This window comes from Cyanistes caeruleus, chromosome 25, assembly GCF_971803275.1.
Source record: "Cyanistes caeruleus chromosome 25, bCyaCae1.hap1.1, whole genome shotgun sequence".
Taxonomy (NCBI): Eukaryota; Metazoa; Chordata; class Aves; order Passeriformes; family Paridae; genus Cyanistes; species Cyanistes caeruleus.
This window is the reverse complement of record NC_141725.1, coordinates 3,551,196-3,575,439: the sequence shown is the minus strand read 5'-3', so window position 1 is coordinate 3,575,439 and position 24,244 is coordinate 3,551,196. Positions and strand designations below refer to the sequence as shown.

The 24,244-nt window shown below is 58.2% G+C and overlaps 3 protein-coding genes and 1 long non-coding RNA gene across 7 annotated transcripts in view; 2 read left to right on the top strand and 2 right to left on the bottom strand.

The window, feature by feature from the left end:
• Positions 1-6: 6 nt before the first annotated feature.
• LOC147649336 (uncharacterized) lies at positions 7-6,558 on the top strand. Its single transcript, XR_015279243.1, has 2 exons — positions 7-2,452; positions 2,772-6,558. It is a non-coding gene; the product is annotated as an uncharacterized LOC147649336 (long non-coding RNA).
• On the bottom strand, positions 145-2,938 carry MADCAM1 (mucosal vascular addressin cell adhesion molecule 1). 2 transcript variants are annotated; one of them, XM_023945300.2, is made up of 5 exons: positions 2,559-2,938; positions 2,080-2,186; positions 1,643-1,957; positions 834-1,379; positions 145-649 (listed from the first exon to the last, which is right to left on the bottom strand). In XM_023945300.2, exons 1-5 carry the CDS (start codon positions 2,936-2,938, stop codon positions 525-527), a joined length of 1,473 nt encoding a protein of 490 aa, XP_023801068.2. In that variant the 3' UTR covers positions 145-524. The 2 variants fall into 2 exon arrangements, with proteins under 2 accessions (XP_023801068.2, XP_023801069.2); XM_023945301.2 differs by having other exon boundaries at positions 2,080-2,346; positions 2,559-2,778.
• Positions 5,224-24,244, bottom strand: part of LOC111942107 (solute carrier family 71 member 1-like) — a 39,957-nt gene continuing 20,936 nt past the window's right edge. The window contains exons 1-12 of one of the 2 annotated variants that reach the window (XM_086863067.1): positions 14,450-14,742; positions 13,885-13,980; positions 13,341-13,403; positions 12,207-12,334; positions 11,699-11,813; positions 10,988-11,206; positions 10,696-10,809; positions 10,149-10,220; positions 9,804-9,916; positions 9,606-9,703; positions 8,895-9,061; positions 5,224-8,812 (exon numbers count right to left, since the gene is read on the bottom strand). In XM_086863067.1, the coding sequence (XP_086719193.1) occupies positions 8,603-8,812; positions 8,895-9,061; positions 9,606-9,703; positions 9,804-9,916; positions 10,149-10,220; positions 10,696-10,809; positions 10,988-11,206; positions 11,699-11,813; positions 12,207-12,334; positions 13,341-13,403; positions 13,885-13,980; positions 14,450-14,533 (1,479 nt within the window). In that variant the 5' untranslated portion in view covers positions 14,534-14,742 and the 3' untranslated portion in view covers positions 5,224-8,602. Of the gene's footprint in view, positions 8,813-8,894; positions 9,062-9,605; positions 9,704-9,803; positions 9,917-10,148; positions 10,221-10,695; positions 10,810-10,987; positions 11,207-11,698; positions 11,814-12,206; positions 12,335-13,340; positions 13,404-13,884; positions 13,981-14,449; positions 14,743-24,244 lie in introns of those variants that run through there. The other variant, XM_086863066.1, reaches the window with a different exon arrangement.
• On the top strand, positions 17,911-23,283 carry SHC2 (SHC adaptor protein 2). Of its 2 annotated transcripts, none has more exons than XR_015279219.1 (13): positions 17,911-18,405; positions 18,850-18,920; positions 19,291-19,351; positions 19,522-19,641; positions 19,735-19,788; positions 19,981-20,032; positions 20,204-20,330; positions 20,468-20,648; positions 20,728-20,794; positions 20,884-21,048; positions 21,275-21,509; positions 21,755-21,893; positions 22,028-23,283. XR_015279219.1 is itself a non-coding variant. In XM_086862917.1 (13 exons), the coding sequence occupies exons 1-12, from the start codon at positions 17,938-17,940 to the stop codon at positions 21,881-21,883; spliced, it is 1,797 nt and encodes a 598-aa protein (XP_086719043.1). In that variant the 5' UTR covers positions 17,913-17,937; the 3' UTR covers positions 21,884-21,893; positions 22,028-23,283. The 2 variants fall into 2 exon arrangements, 1 of the variants encoding a protein (XP_086719043.1); XM_086862917.1 differs by having other exon boundaries at positions 17,913-18,405; positions 21,275-21,576.

Sequence of the window (24,244 nt, the reverse complement as noted above, 5' to 3'; positions counted from 1 at the left end):
GGTGCCGCGGCCGCCATGTTTACTGCGGGCAGGTGCCCCGCCCCTGGCAACCGGGCAGGCGCCGCGAACACCGTCGGTGTCCTGGGGCCGGTGAGAGGCCGCGGGAGCGGGGCCGCCCAGGCCCAAAGGACACTTGCTCAGGGCTCGGACGTTAACAGTTCTTTATTGGAGCACCGGTCCCACCCGCCCGCCGAGCCCACGCTCCCCACGGGGCTGCCTCGGACATTCTGTTGTGACAGACGAGCGGCCTTCGTGCTCCCGCCCGTCCGCTGGTGCCGGGAGCCCTCAGCGCCGGACCCAGCGCAGTGTTCGGTGCCAGCCCGCGGGGATCCAGTCCCGGACGCGTTCCTGGCCTCGTCCTTGTGTCGCCTCTGCTCATTGTCCTCCCAGGCTTTGCCTCCCGCGGCAGCCGCAGGCCGCTGTTCTCCCCCCAGCTCCTTGCTGGCCAGGACGGGGCGAGCGGCAGCCAGGGACAGCAGGGACACGGCTGGAGGGCTGCGGCCATCAGCCGCCTGCTCCCACTCCTAGGACAGCTGCTTCCGAGATCTGAATCGTTTCCACAGGCGTCGAGACACGGCCCCGGTCAGGATGAGCCCCAAGAGCGATCCCGCTGTCCCCATAGCAATGGCCGGGCTCGAGCTGAAGGAATCTGCGAATACAAGGAGCTGTTATTGCAGCCGGCTCTGCAATAACATTCGCTGTTATTGCAGCGAATGCCGAGGGGTGAGCGAATCCCCCCCAGCACCAACTGTGCCGCCGACACGAGGGGCTGCAGCCCCAGCTCAGCGATGAGGGCAGAGCGGGGCAGGGGTCTGCAGATCACCACCACTCACCGTCCAGCACCATCACCTCCAGGCTGACCATCTGGGCTGGGCGGCCGAGCAGCACACACTGGTAGTGGCCTTGGTGCCAGGGCTCGGCCCGGTCCAGCCGCAGCGCGGAGCTGCTGCCCGCGGACTCCTCCCGGTACTGCGAGAGGGCTGCGGGGGTCCGGAGCCAGCCCACCGTGGCGTTCCCGGAGCACTGAGCGTGGCACTCGATGCGCAGGGCCCTGCCCCGCGTCCCGCTGGGAGGCAGCGACCAGATCTGCAGGCTGCAGGCAGGATTTGTCCCCATAGGTGGTTCTGTCCCCACCGCGCCAGTGGCCACAGGTACCGTGGAGCTGCCTGCCATGAGGTCCTGGAGCACAGAGGGCTCCGTGGAGGGTGCGTTGGTGACAGCAGCCAGATCCAGGGTGGTCTCAGTGTTTGGCTTCCATGCTGTGGTGGGATCACCCGGAGGGACACTGGGCCCTGGAGGAAGTGCTGTGGTGGCCACGGGCTTGGCTGTGCTGGGGTTCCCCATGGAGGTGACCACGGCTGCCGGCTGCTCCAGCACAGCTACAAACACACAGCGGCCTTGGTCACAGGTGACCTCGCTGCAGCCCCAACCTCCTCCAGGCCCTGAGCACAGTGAGCAGGAGCAAGGGGGCACTGCCACGAGGGACAGGTGCAGGGATGGGGATGGGAGATTCAGGAGTGGTGCAGAAGTGGGGGCTGCTCCTGCTTGGCGGAGCTATTCCAAGGAGAACGGGGCGGTGGGAGCTGGCTCCAGGGGATGGGGTACATGTGGGTTGGGGTCCCCAGCCCCTCCTGGCACTCACCCTCAGCACTTGCCACCAGAGAAGCCACCCGGGTGAAGGTCTCCTGCCTGACATGCAGCGTCACCTCACACCTGAACTCCACCCCTTCTGCCACCTCTGTCCCACTCACAGACAGGGTGGAAATGATGTTATACAGCTCCTCATCGGTCTCCTCGAAATCAAAGTCTGTGTCCTCCACCACGTGGTGCCCCCAGTACCAGGTGAGGGCCACCCCAGAGATAGGATACAGGTGCGTGGCCGAGCACTTCAGGTTGGCAGGGTGTCCCGGGCGCAGGATGTGGGGAGCTGCCTCCAGCCTCAGCGTGTCTGGGAGGGCTGGAAAGGAGTGGCAGCGTCAAGGGTGATTTTTAGCAGCACAGCATAGCTCAGGAGGAAAGGGGCTGCCTTGGGGATCCAGAGCTGCGCTGGGAGGCAATGAAGGGCTGGGGAGCGCTTACCGTACACCTTCAGTGTGACGGTGTTCTGGTAGTGCTGCCCGTGGCAGCTGCCCTGGCAGATCTTCATGCCCTCTGTGGCCACAATGGCATTCCTGATGTGCAAGATGCTGTGGGTGGAGAAGGAGGAGATGGTCCCCAGGGCGGTGTCCAGCCCCCTCCACTCCACCTTGCCCCCTGCGCAGGCCAAGGAGCAGTTCAGCTCTGTCGAGCCCCCAAACGGCACCAGCGGCTCCCGCGGTGTCACCACCAGCCTGTGAGCGGGGTGCCCTGGGCAGGAGGAAAGTGCAGGGTCAGGGGAGGGGACAGTCACCAGCACCCTGCAGCTCCCAGCGCCGGGACAGGGAGCTACAGCAGCGACCTGGGTCACAGCTCAGTGACAGGGAGGTCCTGGGGCCGTGGGGCAAAGCAAGGAGAGCGGCAGGGCAGGGCAGCACAGTGGGTTGGGGGATCAGGGCAGCTCTTGGCCCCATGGCACTTACCACTGCAGCCCCACAGTGAGCTGAGGAGGAGAAGGACAGAAGCCAGTTCCATCACCCGCAGGGCAGCAGCAGGGCTGGTTTTCCCTTCTTTCCTTCCTTCCCCCTTCCACGGAGCGGGTGCTGCTGGCCGGGGCTGTCTCCTTCTGGCTGCCGGCTCCAACCTCAGCCCTTCTTAAGCCCTTTAGGAACCGCCCCCATGAGCACGGGCCCCAGGACCTCCACAACTTCCAGCCCAAGGGGTATTTCCAGAGGGAGGTTTCTGATTTTCTTCCAAGTTCAGCTCTTGCACAACACTCAGCCAACAGCCAAGCCAGCAGCCCTTCCAAACCTGGGAAAGTCCCTGTCCCAAAGGGTCCCTGTGTGGCTGCAGGGACCCCCATCACCCCACCGAGGAGCCCTGCACAGGCTCCTGCACCCCGGGATGTGGCTCAGATCCAGCTCTATCCCTGTTTTTGCACTCCCCAGTGGCAAACCAGCCTTTCCCTGACCCCGACAGCTGCTGGGGACACACAGCTGTGGAAAGGGCCCTGTCATCCCCTGCCCCAAAAGCAGAGCCAGGGCCTGTGGCCAGCCCTGTTGGCAGGTGCATTTATTCACACAGGGTGTTTTCAGGGATGGAAGCAGGTGTTCCTGTGAGGGTTGATCTTGTGGTACAGAGGGAGAAAGTGTTACCACAGAGGTGTTGAACACCCTGCACTATTCAATCTCAAGACCCTCAGCATCTGTCCTGGGTCCATGCTGGGTCTGGCGTCACTCCCTGGTTCCTGCCCAGCTCCCTGTGGAGAAATGAGTCCTGTTCTCTCCCATCCCATCCTGCCAGGCTGCAGCCAAGGCTGGGGAAGGTCCCAAAGGGCTGAGGGAGGGATGTGCCCATCTCTGCATCCAGTGTCATCACAGGACCAGGACATTTCCTATCTGGGAACTGTTCTGAGAGGCAACTCTGTGCACTGGGTGTGCCACGCATCCTTTTAGGAGGTCATGCCATTAATTCTCTGAGGGTGCAGGAAGCCTCTGAGCAAGGAAAGTGCTTTGTAAACACTCCCCTCCAAATGTGCACACTCAGCCGAAGCAGGTGATTAATGGTTCTGGGGTTTTTGTTCCTTCCATCCTGTGTTAACAGAGACACTTCCCGGATTTTCCAGCAGCCACCAGAGCCCCCCTGCCCAGCCCTGGGACAAGCCACGGCCAGGCTCTTCCCAGAAATGAGTCTGGGAACCCTGAGGACGCACGTGTGGTGCCAGGGTTTCACATCCCTCACCCTGATTGCAGCCCTGATGCAATGACAAAACCCCTGAATCAGTGTGAATGAGAGCTGAGCCTTTATGGAACCATTTCAACTTAAAAAGAAGCTTCCCTGGACCTCAAGAGATTAGTGGTTAGCAGAAAGCTCAGCACCTTGTGCTGCATTTCCTCTGTTTTGGAGCTTGGAAGTGCCCAGAGCTGCCCCAGCCACCCACAGAGGGGGCAACACAGAGAAAACTGAAGTCATGGAAACCTGAAAATCCTCCAGTTCCAAAGGCTCAGCCACAGAGGCAGGGGCAGGTCAGGGGGCTTGGCCCAGCTCAGTGATGTGGCAAAGCCCCCAGGGCAGCTCTCACTCACAGAGCCCCTGAGTAGTGGACCCACCACAAGCCCTGTTCCAGCACCTGCTTGTGACCTCTCCTGCAGGGATTCAGAGCTTCCCCCCACCCCAGAGCAGCACAGGAGCTCCTGCTCCCCTGGGACATCAGCAGATGCGTGCACAGGGCGGAAGGAGCAAGCTTACGCACCAGGACTGTTTCCACCCCACAGGAAGCCTTTGAAGGAATGAAGGGAATGATGGTTTTCCAGACTCAGGGGCCTGAAGACCTTTCCTGGAAGCCGATTGTGCTTCCTCCCGCAGGGCAGGCGCGGGGATTTGTGCCGGGCAATACTTTGTCCAGAGATGTTGCACAGGAAACAAAACAGTTCAGTGTGGAGACACAAAGCACCAAGGGACGAGTGCTGGCTCCAGCACAGGATACCCCCAGAGCCCCTCAGGTGGGGGTCTGGCCCCAGGCTGTCACCACCAACACCAGAAGGAACAAGACTTTGTCACTGCACCAGGGGGAAGGGTGGTCCACAACATCCTGCAGTGCATCACCTGCCCTTTGTTCTCCAGCGACATCACGTGAGACAAGTTGTGGGTTTTCTCTCAATTAAAGATGGAAACAATAAAACAAAAGCCAGCTCCAGTCCAGAGGAAATACATACAGAAGCAGCAGGCTTGTAACGGCTCATGTTTCCAGGATACCATCAATCAAGCGCCAGTTCCCATCCCAGAGCTGACTTGGATGTGTTTATATTTTTTGGGATTATATTAGTCACTTAGGACCATCCTCAGCCACCACAAAGGGTGTTTAAATGAGTCAGATAAGATCTAAATTAGGTCTGTCTGAAAAGACAATAATAAAACAATAAGACAATAGAGTTTGGGCCACTAAAAACCAGTCTAGGAGGAAGCTCCAGTGGGGCAGGCAGGAGCCAGGGACCTGCTTCCCATCCTGGGCTGGGGCAGGGACTGACAGCCCCGACCCAGCTCTCCCAAAACTGTCCCACATCCTCACATAATTCTCAAGGGGAATTTCAATTCTGGGCAGAAGCTGCCTGGTACCATTGGTGATGGAGAGGAACAAGGATAGAGACCTTTGACACAACAGGAAAGCAGCAGTTTAATAAATAATCCATCAGAGGGAGAGATTAGCCAGTTCCAAACACAACCTGAACCGAAATAAATACATTTTATCATTAGCTTAAAAAAGAGACACACAAACACACGTGATGGTGAACTGTGAGAGAGCAGAGGTGGGGCTGAGTGCCCACACTTTAAAGATACCACAGCTGTCAACAGCCTTTGGAGGGCAGAAAAAGAATAAAAACAGGGAAGTAAAAAGTTACTACTTTGCAAAAATTAATGGCAGAAGAGAAAGCAATGGTGTAATTTGGGTTTTTAATGCAACAAGATCAGTTGAAATTCACTTGACCTGCCAGGACTGCTGACAGGTGACTGAAATGATTTTTGCTTTGTGTTTGGGCATTGCTGTTACCATCCCAGATTTTAAGTCCCTGCAGACAAATCCTGGGAATCCTGATGTTAAGCAGCCAGGCTCAGGCACTGCACAGCAGATCAAGCGGATTTTAAGAAAAAACTCCTTTTTAAAAAGTTGTGTTTTCATATAAAGTAACAAGAATTGGCAAAACTAACTGAATGCTCCACACAGCCTTTCCAGCCTCCACGTGGGACGCTGCGGAAGCACCGGCCCTTCAGAACAAGTCGTTCTTCATTTGGCTCCGGTAACTTCAGCTCCAGCATGGCCTGGCCCAGCTCCTGCTCTGTCACATCGAGGCAGAGCAGTGCAGGGGTCACAGCCCTGCGCTGAGGGAAGGGGAGGCAGCAGGACAAGGCCCCACGGAACCGGCTGAGAGGAACCTCAATGAAGCGGGAAGGAATCCCTGCTTGCTCCCAGCACCCCTGTGCCTCAGAGAGCCCCTGCTCCCCGGTCTGGACACCAGCACAAGCCACCTTTCTGTTGCTAATGGCACCTGGAGAGGTCCTGCTGCTGCCTGGTGCTGTACCCCCCTCCACACACCCGCTGCCATATCCCCAGCTGCCTGCCCAGTGCTGTAACCCCACTGGTGCCCAGTGCCACCAGCAGTGACAGCACAGCCTGTCACCAAACAGGCCCCTGACCTGGCAGTCACCTGCTGGCAGCACCTGGCCTCGAGTGTGGGGGCTGACAAAGGGACCAAAACACTCCACGATGCACAAGTCAGCATCGCCAGCAGCTCAGGAGCCGCATGGTGAGGGACATGACCAGGGAGGGGAGATTGCAGGACAATTCTGGGGTCTGAGGGGAAGGAGAGGCCCCAGGCAGCAGCAGTGGTGAGGGAATGGGACCAGAAACACATTGGTTTCAATAAACTATGAAATAAGGGAGAGGACTTTTAAAAATATATCTCTATATACTTTATATCATATAAATTATGCTCGTCTTTTTGTAACGTGTCGCTATATCGTACCCGTGAAGCTCCGAGTGCCTCTGTGTGAGCGAGGTAACGGTTCCATGTTTTATTTCATCTGTGTGTGAGGGAAAAACTTACTTCAGCTCACTTTAATCCATTGGAAATCAACAGATCACCAGGACTCGGTAAAAGTCCTGTCTAAAAAAGGCATTTTTGTGAGGAACACAGAGGTGGGGGAACTGCTGCCTGGAAGTGCAAGTGACAGGATTTCCTTCAGGATAAAAGCTCGCCATGCACACATAGTACTGACCATCCCACTAATGTTTGGGAATTGGGAGTTTTACTACAAGGAGCTTGGGAAAAATGGAGTCACGGCAGGTCAAGGAAATTCCTGCTGGCTCTGCTCCCCAGACCTGCAGCCAGACCCACCTCAGCATCCCTCCATGTCCCAGCTGCTCCTAGTTCTGAGCACAGGCGCTGCCACCAGGCCAGGTCAATGCAAAACTGTCAACTTTTAACCTAAAGGCTGATAACCAAACGGCATTTGCAGTCGTTGCTGTGTGTCTGCAAAGATCCATGATGTAAAGGGTCAGCACTGCGTCCCTTTTGGCTGCTCTCCCCTGGGTAACCTTCCCCAAACCCACAGAGAGGGGACCCCAGCCAGAGAACAGCCAAGGCATCTGGTTTGGCTGCTGCACCCTTAATTCCTCTAACAAAAGATTCCTGAAGTGTCCTTGGTTTGGTCCTTACTTCCCAGAACTGCTCAATGCCACCACTTCTTATTTACTCAAACAAGAACAATTGTTTCCTGCCCTCTGCCACATTTCTATAAACAACCACACATTCCCTGTTTGCCTCAGCTCCTTTCACAATGCTCCAAGCACCTCCTGCTCTTTCTGAGCACAGCTGAGCCTGCAGCAGAGGTTGCAGTTCTACTGTTCCATAAACAAAAGCCTCCACAGCAGGCTCAGAAATGCCACATGGAATCCAGACCCCTAAGTCCAAATCAACACAATTTGATGGTGAAAGCACCATCAGGATCTGTTGGGTTGAGAACAAACAAGCTCTGGACACTCTCTGGGTTTAGCATCAGATGGCAGGAGCCTAGGGGCAAACCAACATGCTTTATATAAGTGCTCAAGGTAAACAGTTGTTTCTCTATCCTTTCTCCCAGGAAACCACGCATCTCCAAAGTGCTCAGCACTGTCAAGTTGTTTCTCCAACCTGCCAGAGAACTGTATCTCCTAAACAATCCTAACAGCTCCAGAAAAAGATTTCTGAAAAAATCCTCTTACCTACTGCCCGTGGAGGCAACAGGCAAATGCCACCTCAGAGTGACAAGAAAAAGAAAACCAAACAGAACCGTAGCTGTTGTGGCCATTCAAACGTTTGTAATTCATGAAGTTGCCCTTCTCTCACCTGCCCATTCTCCCTTGTGTCAGCTGCAACTTCATTTTTATCCTCTTCATCAGAACATGAAGTCAGAAGATTTATATTTTTTTGGTCTAAGTTTCACTTGGGGCAGAATGGGAGAATTCCTCGGGCCCTCCAGCAGAGAGGAAGCTCAGAGCTCCACTGCCTGTGCTTCACACACACACACCCCCCATCCCCTCAGTGTGTCACCACACGTGCAGGGGTGCCAGGGGCCAGCAGCAGGAACCAGCTGTATCAGGGATGGGGCATGGAGCAAATGCCAGATTTTATTCCAGGGCAGCTCAGCGAGCTCCCACCAAACACAGCCCACGCTGGCTCCATCTGTCGTGAGCGGCGAGCAGAGGGTTTTGGCAGGGCACACAGGGGACACGCACAAGGGCAGGTTTGCTTTCCAGAACTATCCCTCCAGTGGAGCAGTTCCGTATCTCCCCTTTCCATCAGCACCAGGTGATACAATTCCATTTTTGCACCAGCTGGGTGTATTTGGCTCGAAGGGAAACCTCGTCCCTCCTCAGTAGCTGTTAGTGGCACAGTCTGTTACCTCGGATCCCTCTCTCCCCCTCCCTGAGCTCCTGCTGAGTCCGTCCTTGACGTGGAGTCGAGCCACGAGGCTGGTCCCCTGTCCCACCTCACACGCTGCTGTCCTCGAGCAGGGGCTCCTTGCCATCCGACCCCCCAGCTGGAGGGCTGTGGGGGTGGGCCTGGGCCCCCATACTGTGCTTCTTGTGGCTGCCTGACCTCAGTGCCAGGTTGTGTTCTGGAATGAACAGAGCCACCAGCAGCGACAGCAGCACGGAGCACGCCCCGAACAGGAAGGGTGGCCCAGGGATGATGCTGCTCTGTAGAGACAAAGAGACAGGAATGGTTCAGGCATGAGGGCAAACACAGCCCAGCAAACAGAGCGAGAAGCTGAACAGGTACCTCATCTGTAGGGTTGGCCATGTTGGGTTTGGAGGCCTTGCCCAAAGTTTCCACCTCAGCCATTTCGTTCAACTCCACGTGGAAGAGATAGAAGACAAAACCATAGAGCGCTGGCCCCAGGCCGTTACACAGACCCCGAATTCCAGTGATCATCCCCTGCACCACACCTGGGGACAGAGTGAGCAAGGGGGAGAAATGCCTCCAGCTTTCCAAAGAAACTTGTTTTATTGGAGAATACATATTTAGAGATATTTAGAGAAAGGATCAAGCGCTTGGATCTGAGCTGATGTGCAGGGGGAGGAGTTTGCAGATGAGCAGCTTCACTCAGTGCCAGGTTCTACAAAAACCAGTAATGCTGGGCTTGCTGCTGCTTTGCAGACTGAAATAAGCACGGGCACATCAAGCAACAGTTTCCAATGAACTGGAATTTAATTGAGGGCTCAGGGATGTACTGTGAGGCAGGCAAAACACAGCAGCCTCCTCTGCCTCAGAAAGACAACACCAAACACCCACTTGCACGACTTGGGAGTTCCTTCATAAAGCACCAGCCATGGTCAAAATAATTGTGTCAATACTGCTGTGAGTACAGTGACACTCCACAGCTGGCACAGATGTTCCTGCCCACCCCTCCACCACCAAGAACCTGCCCTTGTGCCAGTTCAGCACCTGCTGGAATGACCCCCCCTATCAGATGGGTCCCCAATAACTCACCTTGCTGGTCAGGGTCCGTGTTCCTCGACACCATGGCACTGATGGCTGGGAAGGTGATGCTGGACATGGCAGCCACAGCTCCTGCTGCCCACATCATCCTGGGAGGAGGGAGGCAGCTGTGAGGAGCAGCCACAGCCTCGCCCTGCACTGCAGGGTGGGAGAGGCCATGGAGGGAGAGAAATGTGGGCAAACTCTCACCAAGGCTGTGATCCAAAGCCATACCAGGCAAGCTGCAGGATCTGGAAGCCTAATCCCAGGAGGATGGTGTTTTTATTTCCTATTGAACGCATGAGAATTCCCAACACGACTGTCTGGAAAGAAAAACAGATGTTTTCAAGGCAGGGGTAAGGAAAGAGGGCAACACCAGGAGACAGGATGACAGGAATCTGAGTGACCTTGATGATCTTTATGGGTCCCTCACAATTTAAGGTCTTCTCTGTTTCAAAAGTCTGTGTGGCCACAGGAGTTCTGACAACTCAGCAGCCCCAAAATCAGAAATTTTGGACATTCTTACACCAATCCAACACAGAAATTACTTCTCACCTGAGCCAGTATAGAGAGAATTCCAACTACACCGATAAAGGCTGCTACAGTCTCTGAGGAAAAACCAATGACCTGTGAAAACATCAAAGGGGGACTTTTCAGGCAGATTTTTACCAGGTGACAAGAGCACTTCCATCAATATCACTCATGTTTGTACTTTTCATGTTTACTGAAAATTTATGTTAACTGAATTTGCTTCTCAGGGACCCGCACATTAACAGCCACTGCCTCTGGGCTGCCACAAGAATCAAACTGAAGATTTTCCTCTGGCTGAAGAAATGGTTTTAAACCACTGAGCTCCTGTGTTTGAAGGTGGCACAGGCAGACACCAACAAGGAGCCAAGCCAAGCATTACCCCTGGCAATGCCTACAGAGCAGTCAGCAGGCTCACACATTTTTCAGGAGAGCTGGAACAAATCACTGTTTCTTAAAATTTCAGCTTTACTGAGTTACTGGCCAAGAAAAGCCACCTTGGGACAAATGGCACAACTCTGCTTGTATTTATAAACCAGGATTTCCTGCAGCCAGAGCTTTGACAGAGACTGACCTGTCGCAGGTACAGGAAGAAGCTGGAGTACTGGCCGGCCTCGGGAAGATAGGAGAGAAAGACGGTGATGCAGATGAGCAGCACTGTGGAGTCCTGACCCACCTTCCGCAAGGACTGCAGGAAAAGGGGTAGGGAACAACAAAGAATGTTTTCAAATCTGACTTAACAGCACTGAAAAATCTCCAGGTACAATGACAGCCAAACCAAGGGTTTAACACCTTAAAAATCAGCAGGACTAAAGCAAACATTAAGCATTAGCAGCACACAGGAAAACAGCAGCAGGGTCACTCACAGCAAATGGGTCAGCTTGTTCCCAGGAGATTGGGGCTCCCCAGGAGACCGGGCGCATCTCTTCAGGCAGTGACTCGGGCACAGCCAGCAGGATGAAGCCAATATCCAGCAAAGCCACCCCTGAAGCCAGCACAACCACCAAGGTATCACCGTAGGCTTGGGAAAGGTAAGCGCCGATGGCCGGGCTGGTGACCAGACTGGCAGCAAACGTGGCTGACACCTGGAAGCATAAAACATTCCTACAGCCTCCTCTTCCTAGAGCCCATTTCCTCCTCCCCAGTGACCCAGGAGAACTCCTTCTGGCATCTTTGATGGAGAGGTAAACAAGAATTCACAGGGACTCCTGTGCAGAGACAGATGACAGAATCTCTTGGTACACCTGGGCTAAGTTCTGGCAAAGGGAAATCAAAGCTGTCCTAGCAATTCCCATATGGTCCTGTCAGTAAAGCTACAGGAAGGGCAGGATCACACCCAGCATCACAGGCCCCCCTTCCCTGGTGTGGAAAAGCTCAAGGGCCAGGCTGGTTTATACAACACAGCCAGCACTCAGAGTGGGCAGAGATCAGCCTCCCCTCAGAGCTAAATCCCAAACAGAAAGACAAAGAGATTGTGTGATTAGTCAATAAATCTCCCACCCTAATTTTATAACTCTCCTACCTGTAAAGCCCCAAACATTTCTTTCAAGAGTCAGGACAGTGACTCAGCTCCTTACCAGGCCGTACGCCGTGCTGCGCTCATGCTCCTGTGTGATATCAGCAACATAGGCAAAAATCACAGAAAAGGTGACAGCAAACACTCCAGACATGGAAATGACAGCAAAGTACCACCTGCAAGAACCCAAGGCAGAGTTAGAGAGCAGCCACACCACAGTCCACAGCTGCTGAAGCAGAGCCTCTCCCTTGTTTTCCCCTCAGTCCATCCAGCACACCAGAAGTGGCTTGGGAACATGGACCCTCAGTCTGGTGGTCCCTGAAGTTTTATCACTTATTTTCCCTAAGAGAAATAATGCACTGAGCTGGGGAACAAACACAGAGGACAGACCAACCCTTTATTCCCATTTGAACCCTCCATCAGAAGCAGACAAGTCAGTCTCTAGGCTGAGCATCCTCCTCCATCCTTGAGGTGGATAAGACTCTTCCATCTCATCCTGAAACGAGCACCTGCAAACCCTCCTCCTTCCCCTCCTCAGAACCCTGGGGCTGCACTGAGGGTGAACTCACCACGGGCTGATCTTCATCAGGGGAATTGGTGCACACGTGAAGAAGACGGTGAGAAGGAGGAAGGATTTCCTGCCCCAGACATCAGAGAGAGCACCAATCAGCGGGGCACTTAGGAAAGAGAGCAGACCCTGGGATGGACAGACAGACCAGAGGACAGAGAAACCCCTCAGCAAGAGCTTTCAACAACACCAGGAGGAAACAACCCATTATCAAAGCTGTTACAACAGAGCAGTTTATTAAACTCCCCACAGCCTTTTAAGGGAGGGAAAAACAAATCCTCAAGCAGTGAGACCCCACTGAGCACCACTCCTGCTCCCTGCAGAGCTCTGCCCGTGCTGTGGGCACCCAGGCAGCCCTGCCAGGACCTGGAAAGCTGCTGGCAAAGCTCCAGCATGGCAACAGTTGCTGCAGTTCTGGGGAAAGCTTTCTCTTGTAGGTGGAGACAGGACAGACACAATGAGAAGCCAGGGCCATTAAGCACAAATAAAATTATTCAAGGCCTTTCCATGTCTCCCAAGGCAGGCAGGGCAGAGTGTTTCAGTGCTGATAGGAGTGCCCAGCAAATTCATCTGGCGCTGTTTTCCAAGATCCTCTTGCCAGAGACAGCCAAGAACTGTCTGTGTTGCCTGATTTCCCAGTCAGAACACACAACTATTGCCTGTTCACAACTGTTGCCTGCTCTGGGAATGCTGGTCTAGTCCAAGAAGCTCCCCAGTCCCACAGCACATTCCCACCTCCTGCCTGGAGGTCTCTGAGGCCACTTGGTTTTGCTTCTATCACTAATAAGTTTAGATGTCACTGATTTGTCGTTCTGTTATGCTCCAGAGGATGGGCACAGGGCTGATCTCATGCTGATGAGAATATTTCCAGCTGAAACACACAGCTGTTGTAACTCCAGCCCCACAGTGACAAGCAGCACATTGTCACTCCTGCTCAGTAAAATCAGCTGCACAAGCTGCCCCATGTCTGTGTCCTTCCTTTTGCACCAGGTTTGCCAGAGCCCCATCAAACTGACCAAATATTGGCTGACATCAGCAAATTCTATTATAATAATATTATAATAATATAATAATGGCTCGTCCTTCTTGCACCAATGACGGATTTAAAGGAAATCCTGGAAGGAATATTCCTTACCTTGACTCCATGAATCAGGCCATTCATCAGGAACGTGTGCTGAGGAAAAGTCTGATGTAAGACCTGGAAGAAAGACAAACCAAACCCAAATGAAGAAGTCAGAGCTAGCAACTTTTGTAAAATTTCCGTAAGCATCTGCCAGCCAGACACCTGGAAGGGCACAATCCAGGGAAAAGGGGAAATATCCTGCCAACAATGCTTCTACGTGAAAAGCTCGGCCTGTCCTTTCCAGTATGGGAAACCAATGTCTTTAACATTTTCCAGGTCTAAAAATCATTCCAGCATGCTTGGGTGAGGCTCAGAGAGCTTCAGACATGCCTTTCCCCATCACCTGAACTCCCTCTGGTTTCACTTGATGTCACCACATCACTTCTCTGTGGGTCCCCTTACGCTGTCTCTATGTTTGATTTGCATTTTATATTACCATTTATATTTAATGTGTCTAAATGTTTTTGCATAACCAAAGACTCTTTTTCCACGGTTCCCCAAGGAAAGGTTGTGTTAAGACCTTAATTCTCAGGAACTCCCATGGAGACACACTCACCGTCAGCATCGGCGTGGTCAGCAGCCCCCAGGCAAAGAACTCCAGGAAAATCACCACCACGGCGTGGTACACGCTGGGCTCCCCGATCCCCTGGCGCTGCAAAACACAGCAAAGGCAGAAACCTCTCAGCAGCCTCGCCATGCATTTCAGAGAGCTCACCCACTGAGAGGGATCCGAGACACCAGCCAAGGCAGCGGGAGACGCTGCTCTGGAACGTGTTCACACTCTACGGCCGGCCCGGGATGCTTCAAACCGCAACCCCGGCAGGACGGCGGGGGATGCCCTGCCCGGGCCCGCGCCGGTTCTGCTGCCCAGCACCGGGAGCGCACCGAGAAGGCGGCGAGAAGCCGGCGGGCGCAGCGCTCGTCCATGGGATCCTTCAGGCTGCAGCAGCCGCCGGCTCCATCGCGTCCGTGCCCCAGGAGCGGTTTGAGGCCCAGCGGGGAGAGCGCTGAGCTCGCACCGGACACCGGCACCGCCCGGGCCCCGCGCGGCCGCGCTCCCGTCAGTCCCGGCGCCCCCCTCCCCCCGGGGCCGCTCCGCCCCCCGGCAGCCCCGCGCTCACGCCGGCCCCGTCCCGGATCACGATCTTCTTGGCCAGCAGGACGCTGCGGTTGAGCCGCTTCTTCTTCTTCTTCTCGCCGGTCATGGCGCCGCCGGGCCGCTGCCGCTCGCCGGCCGCCGCGGCTGCCCCATCCTCCCTGTGGCGGGCCGGGCCGCGCTGCGCCGAGACCGAGCCCGAGCCCGGGCCCGGACCCGGCACCGGACCGGCACCGGGCGGGGAGCGCCGGGCCCGGGGCTGAGGGCGGGGGTGGGGAGCGGAGGGGGCGACCCCGCCCGCTGGCCCCGCCCCCGGACCGGGAACCGGCACTTCCGGTGCGCCGCTCCTCGCGCCTCATTGGCTGCTCCGCCTCTTCCTCATCGGCCATGCGGCTCTGTGATTGGCTGGATGGGGCAGGGGAGCGGGCACTTATCGCTGGCTGGGGCGGGGCTATGACGTCACGGGCGGGCGGCGGCCCCGGGAACGGGCGGCGGCGGCCCCGGGAACGGGCGGCGGCCCCGGGAACGGGCGGCGGCCCCGGGAACGGGCGGCGGCCCCGGGAACGGGCGGCGGCCCCGGCAGCGATCCAGAGCTCCTTTGGGAGCAGCTGCTGCTCCATCACGGGCACCGCTCCCGCCTGGGGCAGGCGGGGTGAACAAGGACATGCGGCCCCCACGGGACTGGCGGCACCGGCGGCTCGGGAAGCGTTGCTGTGGAATCTCCTCAGGGCTGAGCCCCTATGGGATACCTCCTCAAAGGGGAGTTTCCCTTATCTCAGTTCTCTTTCAGGAAAGATTCTCCAAAGGCTCATTTACTTCTTGTTTTTCATGTTTATTAATATATATTATCAAAAGACTTGGCAGGTCTTCCCCAGACTTTCTGCACAAGTTCAACCCACCACAGCTTTGGCTCAAGTTGACTTGAAAAGCACAAAATGGCCCCAAACTGCACAGCCTTTTTATCTTTATACTTACCCAATTAACAATGGACACATAAATTATTTTTCTTAGTGACCCAATGACCCAACACCTGTATGCTGCATTGCAGCATTCTCTATCCAGTCACCTATTACTGCCCAAAAACCTCTAGGAGAGGAAGATGAAGAAGGAAAAGAGACAACACCTAAACCCTCCGTCTTGTCTTCTGTTCTCTAAACTAGCTTATGCACTAAACTTCATCTTTTTCACCCAGTGACTTAAGAAAACTCTCTAATCTACACACACTTTTAGTTTTTCTATTTAACAATTTCAACAATTTAACAATTAAAGTTTAACAATTTAACAATTTTCATGGTGTTATATGGAATTCAGTGTTTTCTTGGATGTCAGAGCCAGGCATCAGAGACAAGGGCACACTCTGTGCCCCAGACTAGCAGGGAAGGGCCGTGTCTGCCCCATCACGGCTCTCCCGGTGCTGAGCTGGTGGCTCTGTCCTCAGCACCGGCATCCCGGGGTGGTGACATCCAAGTGATCCTGTCCCTTTTCCCGAGCCCGGTGCCACCAGGGCTTGGGGCACATCCTAATTAATCCTGCACGGGCCGGAGAGCGCATGGTGCTGATTGCCTTGGTGTGGGCTCAGAGGAGATTAATTTGGTACAGTTTAAACAAGTTTTATGCTCACTGGGGACCCTCTGCTCGACCCCTCCCGCTCGAGGTGGCCGCCCCAGGCAGGGGGGTCACACGGGAGGTGACCTGGGGTGCCTGGAGGGGTCTCACCGCGGGGCAGTGAGAGGCTGTCGGGGCTCCTGCCCACCTGCAGAGCTCTGGAGGCTGCGATCCAGCCTTTGGCCAGGGAGGTTTTCCTTTAAGTAATGATTAAACCCCAGGGAAAGTCTCCTCAGGTAACCCCACCTGAAAGATGAAAATAATCCCTCGATTTCCCGGGACTGGAGTGGAGTGGAGAGCGGCTCCATCTCCCCAGGGCCGCTGCACCGTGCCCGGCTGTGTTGTCCCCAGGCCCCGGGGTGCCCGCGGTCCCCGGGGTGCTCTGCACATTGCTGCCCTTGGGCAAAACACCCATGAGCTCCGCAGGGACACGGTGCCTTCCCTCGGCTGACCCCAGACCCCCCGGAACGTGCACACAGCCTGGGCAGGGACCTGAGCCCCCCTTGGACCCTCCTAGAGCCGCTTCTAAGAGCACAGAGAATCCTGATTTGTTCCAGTGCTCTGCAAAAACAAAAGCAAGGAGAGAGATCAGAGAGCAGGGAAGCGGTTCCCAACCTGGCAACAGCAGAGGTAATTCTATTACCTTGATTTATTGATCGCACTTAGAGCAATTACTGGCTCTCACCCCATCACCTGCCAGGGAGCAGGAGACACTGAGGAGGAAAGACAAAGGAGGCTGCGTTGTCCAGGCCATGGCCGGTCCCCGGGGAGGCTCCGGTTTTGTTTGTGCCGCGAGGGCGGGGGGTGTTGGACAGAAGTGAGACCCAAGGAAGCTCCTCGGGAAGCTGAAAACAAGCGCTAAAAGTCAAAAAAACCAAGCGCCTGTGATGCTGCGGGGGTGGAACCCCAACATTAAGACCACTTTGGCGATGGAGGGGATGCAGGGCTGGGGAAGGGTGAGGGTCCCTGGGGCTTCAGCATAGCAGAGCTGCTGTGGGTCTGCTCTGGGCATCCTCGCCTGGAGTCCTCTGAAGTGCTGGAAAAACGCAGCAGCCCCGGGGCAGGAGCAAGGGCGAATTGCTCGATTGAGGTCAGAAAGTCCTTTTAAGGGTTTTGTGGGATTTATTTTTCCCCCTGCTTGCTGCAGTTACAAGCAGAAAAACAAGGAAATGTTTGTGTTTTTTTACTGCCTGAGCCCTCCAGACAGCTATAAACAAAGAGGGAGTCAGATCTGGCTTTGGAGGCAGATGAAATCAGAGCGAAAGAGACCAGTGGGCTGGGAGGCACAGAAGTAGGGCAGCCCGCTTGTGCATCGAAGCCTGGCCAAGCCCTCCCCCGCCTCCCCGGCCAGCCCTGGGCTTCTGCAGCGCTTCCCGGGAATGCAGAGGTGGAAAGAGCAGAAAATGTCCCTGTTGTGGGCGAGGGCACTGCCGGGGGCTGCTGGCCGCTTTCGCTCCAGCTAATACAAAACGCGAGCGGTGCCTCAGCCCTGTGGCTCTGGGAGGGGCCGTCGCCCTCCCCTGCCTGCTACCCCCAACCCCTCACTGCCAAGGCTTGCAGCAAAGCTGGAAACTCGCAGGGCTTTGGAGCCTTTGGAGGGGCCGCAGGCCGTGGCCAGGGGGGGTTGGAGCAGGACGGAGGGCAAAGCGTGGGTGGCTGCGGCGAGGGCAGCCCAGGCGTGGGGTGGATGCTGCCGTGCGCGGGGATGCTCGGGTGGGCGGGGATGCTGGGCGGGACGGGGATGCTCTGGCGGCCGCGGGTCCGGCGGGGGGGGCCGGGGGCGGGGGATGCGGGGCCGGGCGGGCGGCGGAGCGCTCGCACCATGACATCAGCGCGGCGCGGCCCCGGGGGAGCGGGCGGGGGGTGGGAGCCGGCGCGGCGGCAGCGGAGCGGAGCGCGGCCCCGGGCATGCTCCCGGAGCCCAAGTATGACCGCTTCCGCGACGAGCCGCTGACCGCCCCCATGCCGTCGCCGGCCCCCGCGCCGTGCCCCGCGGCGGGCGAGGAGCCCGAGCACGGCACCACCTTCTGCGCGCTGCTGCCGCGGATGCCGCAGTGGAAGTTCCCCGGCTCCAGCGGCTTCCTCGGCCGCGGCCCCGCCGGCGCCGCCCGGGACGCCCCCGCCGCGGCGGAGTCCCCCTCGGGGCTGGCCGCCGTCCTGGGCGCCTGCGAGCCGCTGTGCGCCGCGCCCTGCGCGCTGCCGGGCGGGCGGGCGCGGGGGGCGGCGGGGCGGGCGCGGGGGGCGGCGGCGCCCGCGGGGCCCCGGCCCGGCGGGGACGAGTGGAGCCGTAAGGGCAGCTTCATCCGCAAACCGGCGCAGGGCTGGCTGCACCCCGACGAGCGGGTGCTGGGGCCCGGCGTCTCCTACATTGTCCGGGTAAGTCCCGCCGGAGCCCGGCGATGCGGGAGGGCGCGGAGACCCCGGCCCCAGGCGTGTGCGGGGCTCGGCGGGTCCGGCCGCTCCTCCCGACGGCTGCGGACAGAGCCCTCCTTCGAGTTCCCCACCCCACGGCTGGACCGGAGCAGCCGCCCCCGGGCACATGCAGCTCCCGTGATGGGGCCAGGGGCTTGCTGGGCCCTGGAGCCCCACCTTGGGACTCCAGCGTTGTCAGCCCCTCTGGGGCATCACAAGCTGTAGCACACAGATGAGTTTGTGGGGTCCTAGCACGGGGGCTGGGCATGTGATGGGGGCTGGGGGTGAAAGCTGCTGTGTGTGTGATCCCTGGAGCTGGTGTGGAAGGCCCTTCTCTCTGACACCCGGCCTCTCCTCTCCATTGCCTGCCCTGTCGTGCTGCCTGCTCTGGCTGCTTTCCCCCCGCAGTACATGGGGTGCATTGAGGTGCTGCGCTCCATGAGGTCCCTCGACTTCAACACCAGGACACAGGTCACCAGGTACGGCCCTGCAGTCCCACCCTCCTGCACCCCACTGCCACCCCAAGCCTCTTGTGGCTCCCAGGGCCCTGTGCAGAGAGGGGAACGCGGGTCAGGGGGGCCGTGGCCTGCAGGACCCACCCTGCACTCAGGGACACGGACGAAGGGCACTGCCGCAGATCAATGGGTGGAAAGAGGAGAAGGGAGGTGGCCCCAGCTGGGATTACGTACCACGGGCCGTGACGTGGGGCAGCGCTGCGGGGAGGCTGCGGCACCCAGGGCTGTGGGGGCTCGTGCCACCAGACCCCACAGAGCAATGTCAGGGAGAAAAGGAAGCTGGGAAGGGCTGGGGGTCTGGAGCAGTGACCAGGCCGGGGTCTGTCCATTGCAGGGAAGCCATCAACAGACTATATGAGGCAGTGCCGGGTGTGAAGGGCATCTGGAAGAAGAAGGTGAGTTTCCATTCAGCTTGTCAGTCCCTGGGACAAGGCTGTGGGACAGGACACTAGGGGTGCCTGCCCAGTTTCTGGGCCTGGGTCCTCTTGGGGCACCCCTCCCTTTTCCTCATTCACCCCAGGAAGCCTGGTCCTGGTGGTCTTCATTGCATCCTCTCCCCTGTCAGGCTCCCAACAAAGCCCTGTTCTCCATCCTGGGCAAGAGCAACCTGCACTTTGCTGGCATGAGCATCGCTGTCAACATCTCGGTTGATGGGCTGAACCTCATGATCCCCACCACACGCCAGGTGAGCGTTCCTGGGCACACAGTCCTGCTACCTGCCAGCCTGTGAGCCAGCAGCCCCTTTGCTAATGCCCCCCTGGGCCACGTTCCCCATCAGATCATCGCCAACCACCACATGCAGTCCATCTCCTTCGCCTCTGGTGGGGACATGGTGAGTCATGCACACCCCGGGCCCCCAGGGTGGTGGGGACAGGGACTGTCTATGGCTGAGCTGAGCACAGGCCAGCCTGGCCTGGGTCAGGACGTGGGGCTTGGACTGAGCTGTCCCCTTGTCCTGGCACCTCCAGCCCTGCTCTCCACACAGTAGCAGGACATGAGTGCTGATCTCCCCCCCTGTCTGCAGGATACCACGGATTATGTTGCCTATGTCGCCAAGGACCCCATCAACCAGAGAGGTGACACCGGCCTCCTTGCCTGGGAGCTCTGTGGAGGAGGGATGCACTGGGGGGTGAAGGCTGGAGGAGGAGATCCCTTATGGGGAACACGAGGGGTGGCTCAGGGTGGTCCTGCTGCAACGATGGGAGTGTGGGGGGAAACACTCAAACCGTCCATCTGTCTGTCCACAGCCTGCCACATCCTGGAGTGCTGCGAGGGGCTGGCGCAGAGCGTCATCAGCACGGTGGGACAGGCCTTTGAGCTGCGCTTCAAGCAGTACCTACACAGCCCCCCCAAGGTGGTGGTACCCCCAGAGAGGTAGGGGGGCGGGGGGCCCTGCTGCACCCCTGTCCCGGGCATGTCCCCTGGCAGGGGGTGGCTCTGGGAGTCACTGCAGGGTGTGGGGATGGTCTGAGCTGGGCAGGGTGTCCCCAGCTCACCCATCCCTGCTGCAGGGCACTAGCTGCAGAGGAGTCAGCCTGGGGGGAGGATGAGGAGGCGGCTGAGCACGATTACTACAACAGCATCCCAGGGAAGGAGCCTCCCCCAGGGGGCCTGGTTGACTCCAGGCTCCGCCACAGCACAGCCCTGGGCCACGTCCGCACTCAGCCCTCCAGCTCTGTCCCCCCTGGCCAGGTGAGTCCCTCAGAACCACTGCTGGCACTGCTGGTCCCAGGCAGGGCCCCCCCAGCACTGTGACTGTCTCCTTTCCTAGGGTGGGTTAGCAGCCAGACGAGACCCGAGCAGCCAGCTGGGGCCAGCCTGGGACCTGGAGAGCCAGGGTGGGTACTGCTGTGGGGGGAAGCCATGAGCTGGGGGGGTCCTTGTGACTCTGCCCAGTCCTGGCCAGCGGTGATGGCTGTCCTCGCAGGCCAGCCCTGCGACGGGTACCTGCAGGCAGACAGCCACGCCCTGGGGCCACGGGACTACGAGGAGCACATGTACGTGAACACGCAGAGCCTGGATGCCTGGGAGCCGGAGCTGGTGGCTCATGGGGCAGCGGAGGAGAGCCCCAAAAAGGACCTCTTTGATATGAGTAAGCCACTGCACCAGGGGAATGGCACAGAACCTGCTGTGGAGCGGTCAAGCTGTGCCAGCAGCCGTCTGGGTCACCCACCACAGCCCCAGAGGTGCTGGCACCGGCCGAGTCCACAGCAGTGCCCTGCAGTGCCCTGGGGGCTGTGAGCTGGGGTCTGTCCACACCACAGCCCAGCCCTGCCTTGTGCCCTGGTGTAACACCCCACAACCCCTGGATCCCACAGGGCCATTTGAGGATGCCCTGAAGCTCCACGAGTGCATTGCAGGGGGTGGCACCAGCCCCCCCATTGAGGACCAGTGGCCGAGCCCCCCCACGCGGAAGGCCCCGATCGCCCCCACGGAGGAGCAGCTCCGGCGGGAGCCCTGGTACCACGGGAAGATGAGCCGGTGGGATGCTGAGAGGCTCCTGCAGATGGACGGGGACTTCCTGGTGCGGGACAGCCTCACCAACCCGGGGCAGTACGTGCTGACCGGCATGCACAGCGGGCAGCCCAAGCACCTGCTGCTGGTGGATCCCGAGGGAGTGGTGAGGGCAGGGCTCGGGGGTGAGGGCAGGGCTTGGGGTGGGCGATTGGGACCGGGGTAGGGGCAGGGCGTGGGGTGGGCTTTGAGGACACAGGCGTGGGCAGGCACAGGGTGTTGGAAGTGGATGCTGTATGAGAGGCAACTCTCCTGAGTTGAGGATCACTGTGCCCCGGCCCCAGGTGAGGACCAAGGATGTGCTGTTTGAGAGCATCAGCCACCTCATCAGCCACCACCGGGAGAACGAGCAGCCCATCGTGGCGGCAGAGAGCGAGCTGCACCTCCGCCAGGTTGTACAGAGGAAGCAGTGATGCCAAGGGGGTACGTGAGTCCCCGACCTGCTCCCCTGGCTCTGGACTCACCCTACGGCAAAACTGGGGATGCTTTGGGCTCCTCTTCTCCAGCTGTGCCTGGTCTCTCAGGTCTGGGGTCAGGCTCTCCATTTTCCTCCCCAGAGAGGTCTTGTGGTCCCTGGCCCTGCAGGTCCTCCCTGGCTGCTGCCTACCTCCATCATCTGCATGGAGCACCCTGCCCAGCTGGACACAAAGATGTTTAATTCCACACGTACAGGTGAAATGCTGTTGGGGTGGGAACTGCTCGGTGGCCTCAGCAGGAGGGACGGAGCCTGAAGCCTCAGGCAGGGCTGCCCTCACTTGCCCCAGCACTGGAGTGGGGGCTGGTGGACATTGCTGTAGCTCCTGGCTTGGCTCTGCCCATGGGGACAGGCACGACCACCTCTTGGACGCTGGTGCTGTTGGATGTTCCTGCTGTGGACATCCCTTTTCAGCTGGATTCTCCCCAGGAATGGCTGCCACATGATGCTCCCTGTGGCCCCAAGCCCCTGCAGCCTTCCCCAGGCCATGGCCAGGATGGAGCTACTGTGGGAAGGTGCAGGGCAGGGCTGAGCTGCTGGCATTGTCTCACGAGGTGTCCCATGGCCCGTGGGGGCTCCCTGGCCAGCTCAGGGATTTGGCAGGTTTTTATGGCACACACAGCCCCCTTTACCTGCCCTGTGTCTGCTGCTGGGCACTGGTTTGTGGTTTGGAATACATTTCTAATTAAACCTGGAAATGAGCAAGGAACACAGGTGGTTCATGCCACCCCTGGGCATGGTGCTGGGACAGGTCTCCATCACTGCCTGTTCCTGCCTGGTCTCACCTTGGCCAACCCATCCTGTCCAGTCACACTTGTCTCTGCCCCTCTCTCCCCCAAGGATCACCCAATGTCCCCCTGGCTTCAGAGTGGCCTTTGGCACCCAGGGCTGGCCCTGCACAGCCTCTCCTCCTCACACCTGGCAGCTCCCTGTCCTGCTGGCTGCTGCCAGCTCCCCTCTTGCCTCCTCCTGGAGCAGCACATGGCCACCCATTCCTGAGTCTCCTGGAGTGGCTCTGAGTGGCACAAGCCAAGCTGTGACCCACTAGTGAATGTGGCAGCCAGCAGAACCAGAGCCGTGGGTGGGCCTGGCTGTGGTTCCTGTGTTACAGGTGGGCAGCAGCCAGCTGGGGGGTCCAGCAGCAGTCCTGGCTGCTGGTGGCCTGTCCTGGCTCTGCTCCGTGTGCCCAGTGCTGCTGCCAGCACCCACCTCAGGCAGCAGGGTCACCCCAGCACCCTCAGCCCCTTGCTGGGGATGGCCAGCATCCAGGCTGGCCAGTGCCGGCTGAGCCAATGAATAAAATAAGCCCCTAAATAAAGCCCAGTAATGAATGCGTAATTTTCCATTGATAGCTGGATTCTGCGGGGACATGGTGCTTCCATCTCAGCTGCTATTTTTTGTCATGGAGTGATGTGTCTGCAAAGATAATTGCACTGTTCCCTCAATAGAGAGGCAGGGAAAGGCAGTGAGGGCCCCCACTTTCTTGTTTTGCTGCCGGAGAACCAAGCCCATGTGGTTCACCCACTGGCAGAGCTTCATCCCGCAGCCCTGGGGATGCTGCCCTGAAGGGATGAAGGGCTGGTGGGGCGGCTGTTTCAGGGCTTTAACCACTCTGGTTGAGGTGTGGTGCCAACGGGTGCAGGGGGCTCTGTGCCTCAACCCGGACGTGGGTTGAAGGGCTCCTTCAGCCCATGTGATGGGAAGGCTGCGGTGCTACGGGGAGGCTGAGGGGTTTTGGGAAGGTTTGGAAGCGACAGGAGAGCAGCTGCAGAGGACGTGGCCTCCTTGCTCTCCCGGGGTCTTGGAGATCTCGCTGACCAACCCGTCCCTGGACCTGTCTCAAATGTGCGGGCAACAGACACGCCCAGTTCGGATATCCAGGGCTTTCTTGCACAAACCCTTTCCCATAGCAGCTCTCCCTCCTAAGCAGCTTCCAGCAGGTGGTAGCACACTGCCAGCTCCACCAGCTATGTCCCCAGCTCTGCCAGCCCCTGCCAGCGTCCCCAGCCCTGCCAGTCCGCAGCCAGGCAGCTCCCAGTGCCCTGCTCCCCTCCGTGCCCCGCAGGCACCAGCCCCGAGCCGCGGGCAGAGCTGGCCCGGCCCCAGCGCTCTTTGTTATCTCAAGGGAACTCAACCATTTCTGCGCCTTGTTTACCCGCAGTTTCGAAGGGTGGAGGGAAAGCAAACATCGGCCTTTTGTTCACCAGCTTCCCCTTCCGTGAGCTTCGTCCTCCTCCCCCGGGGTTCCATCTGCCCTCTCCTCCCTGCGGGACCCGGCTCAGCATCCCGCAGTCAGAGC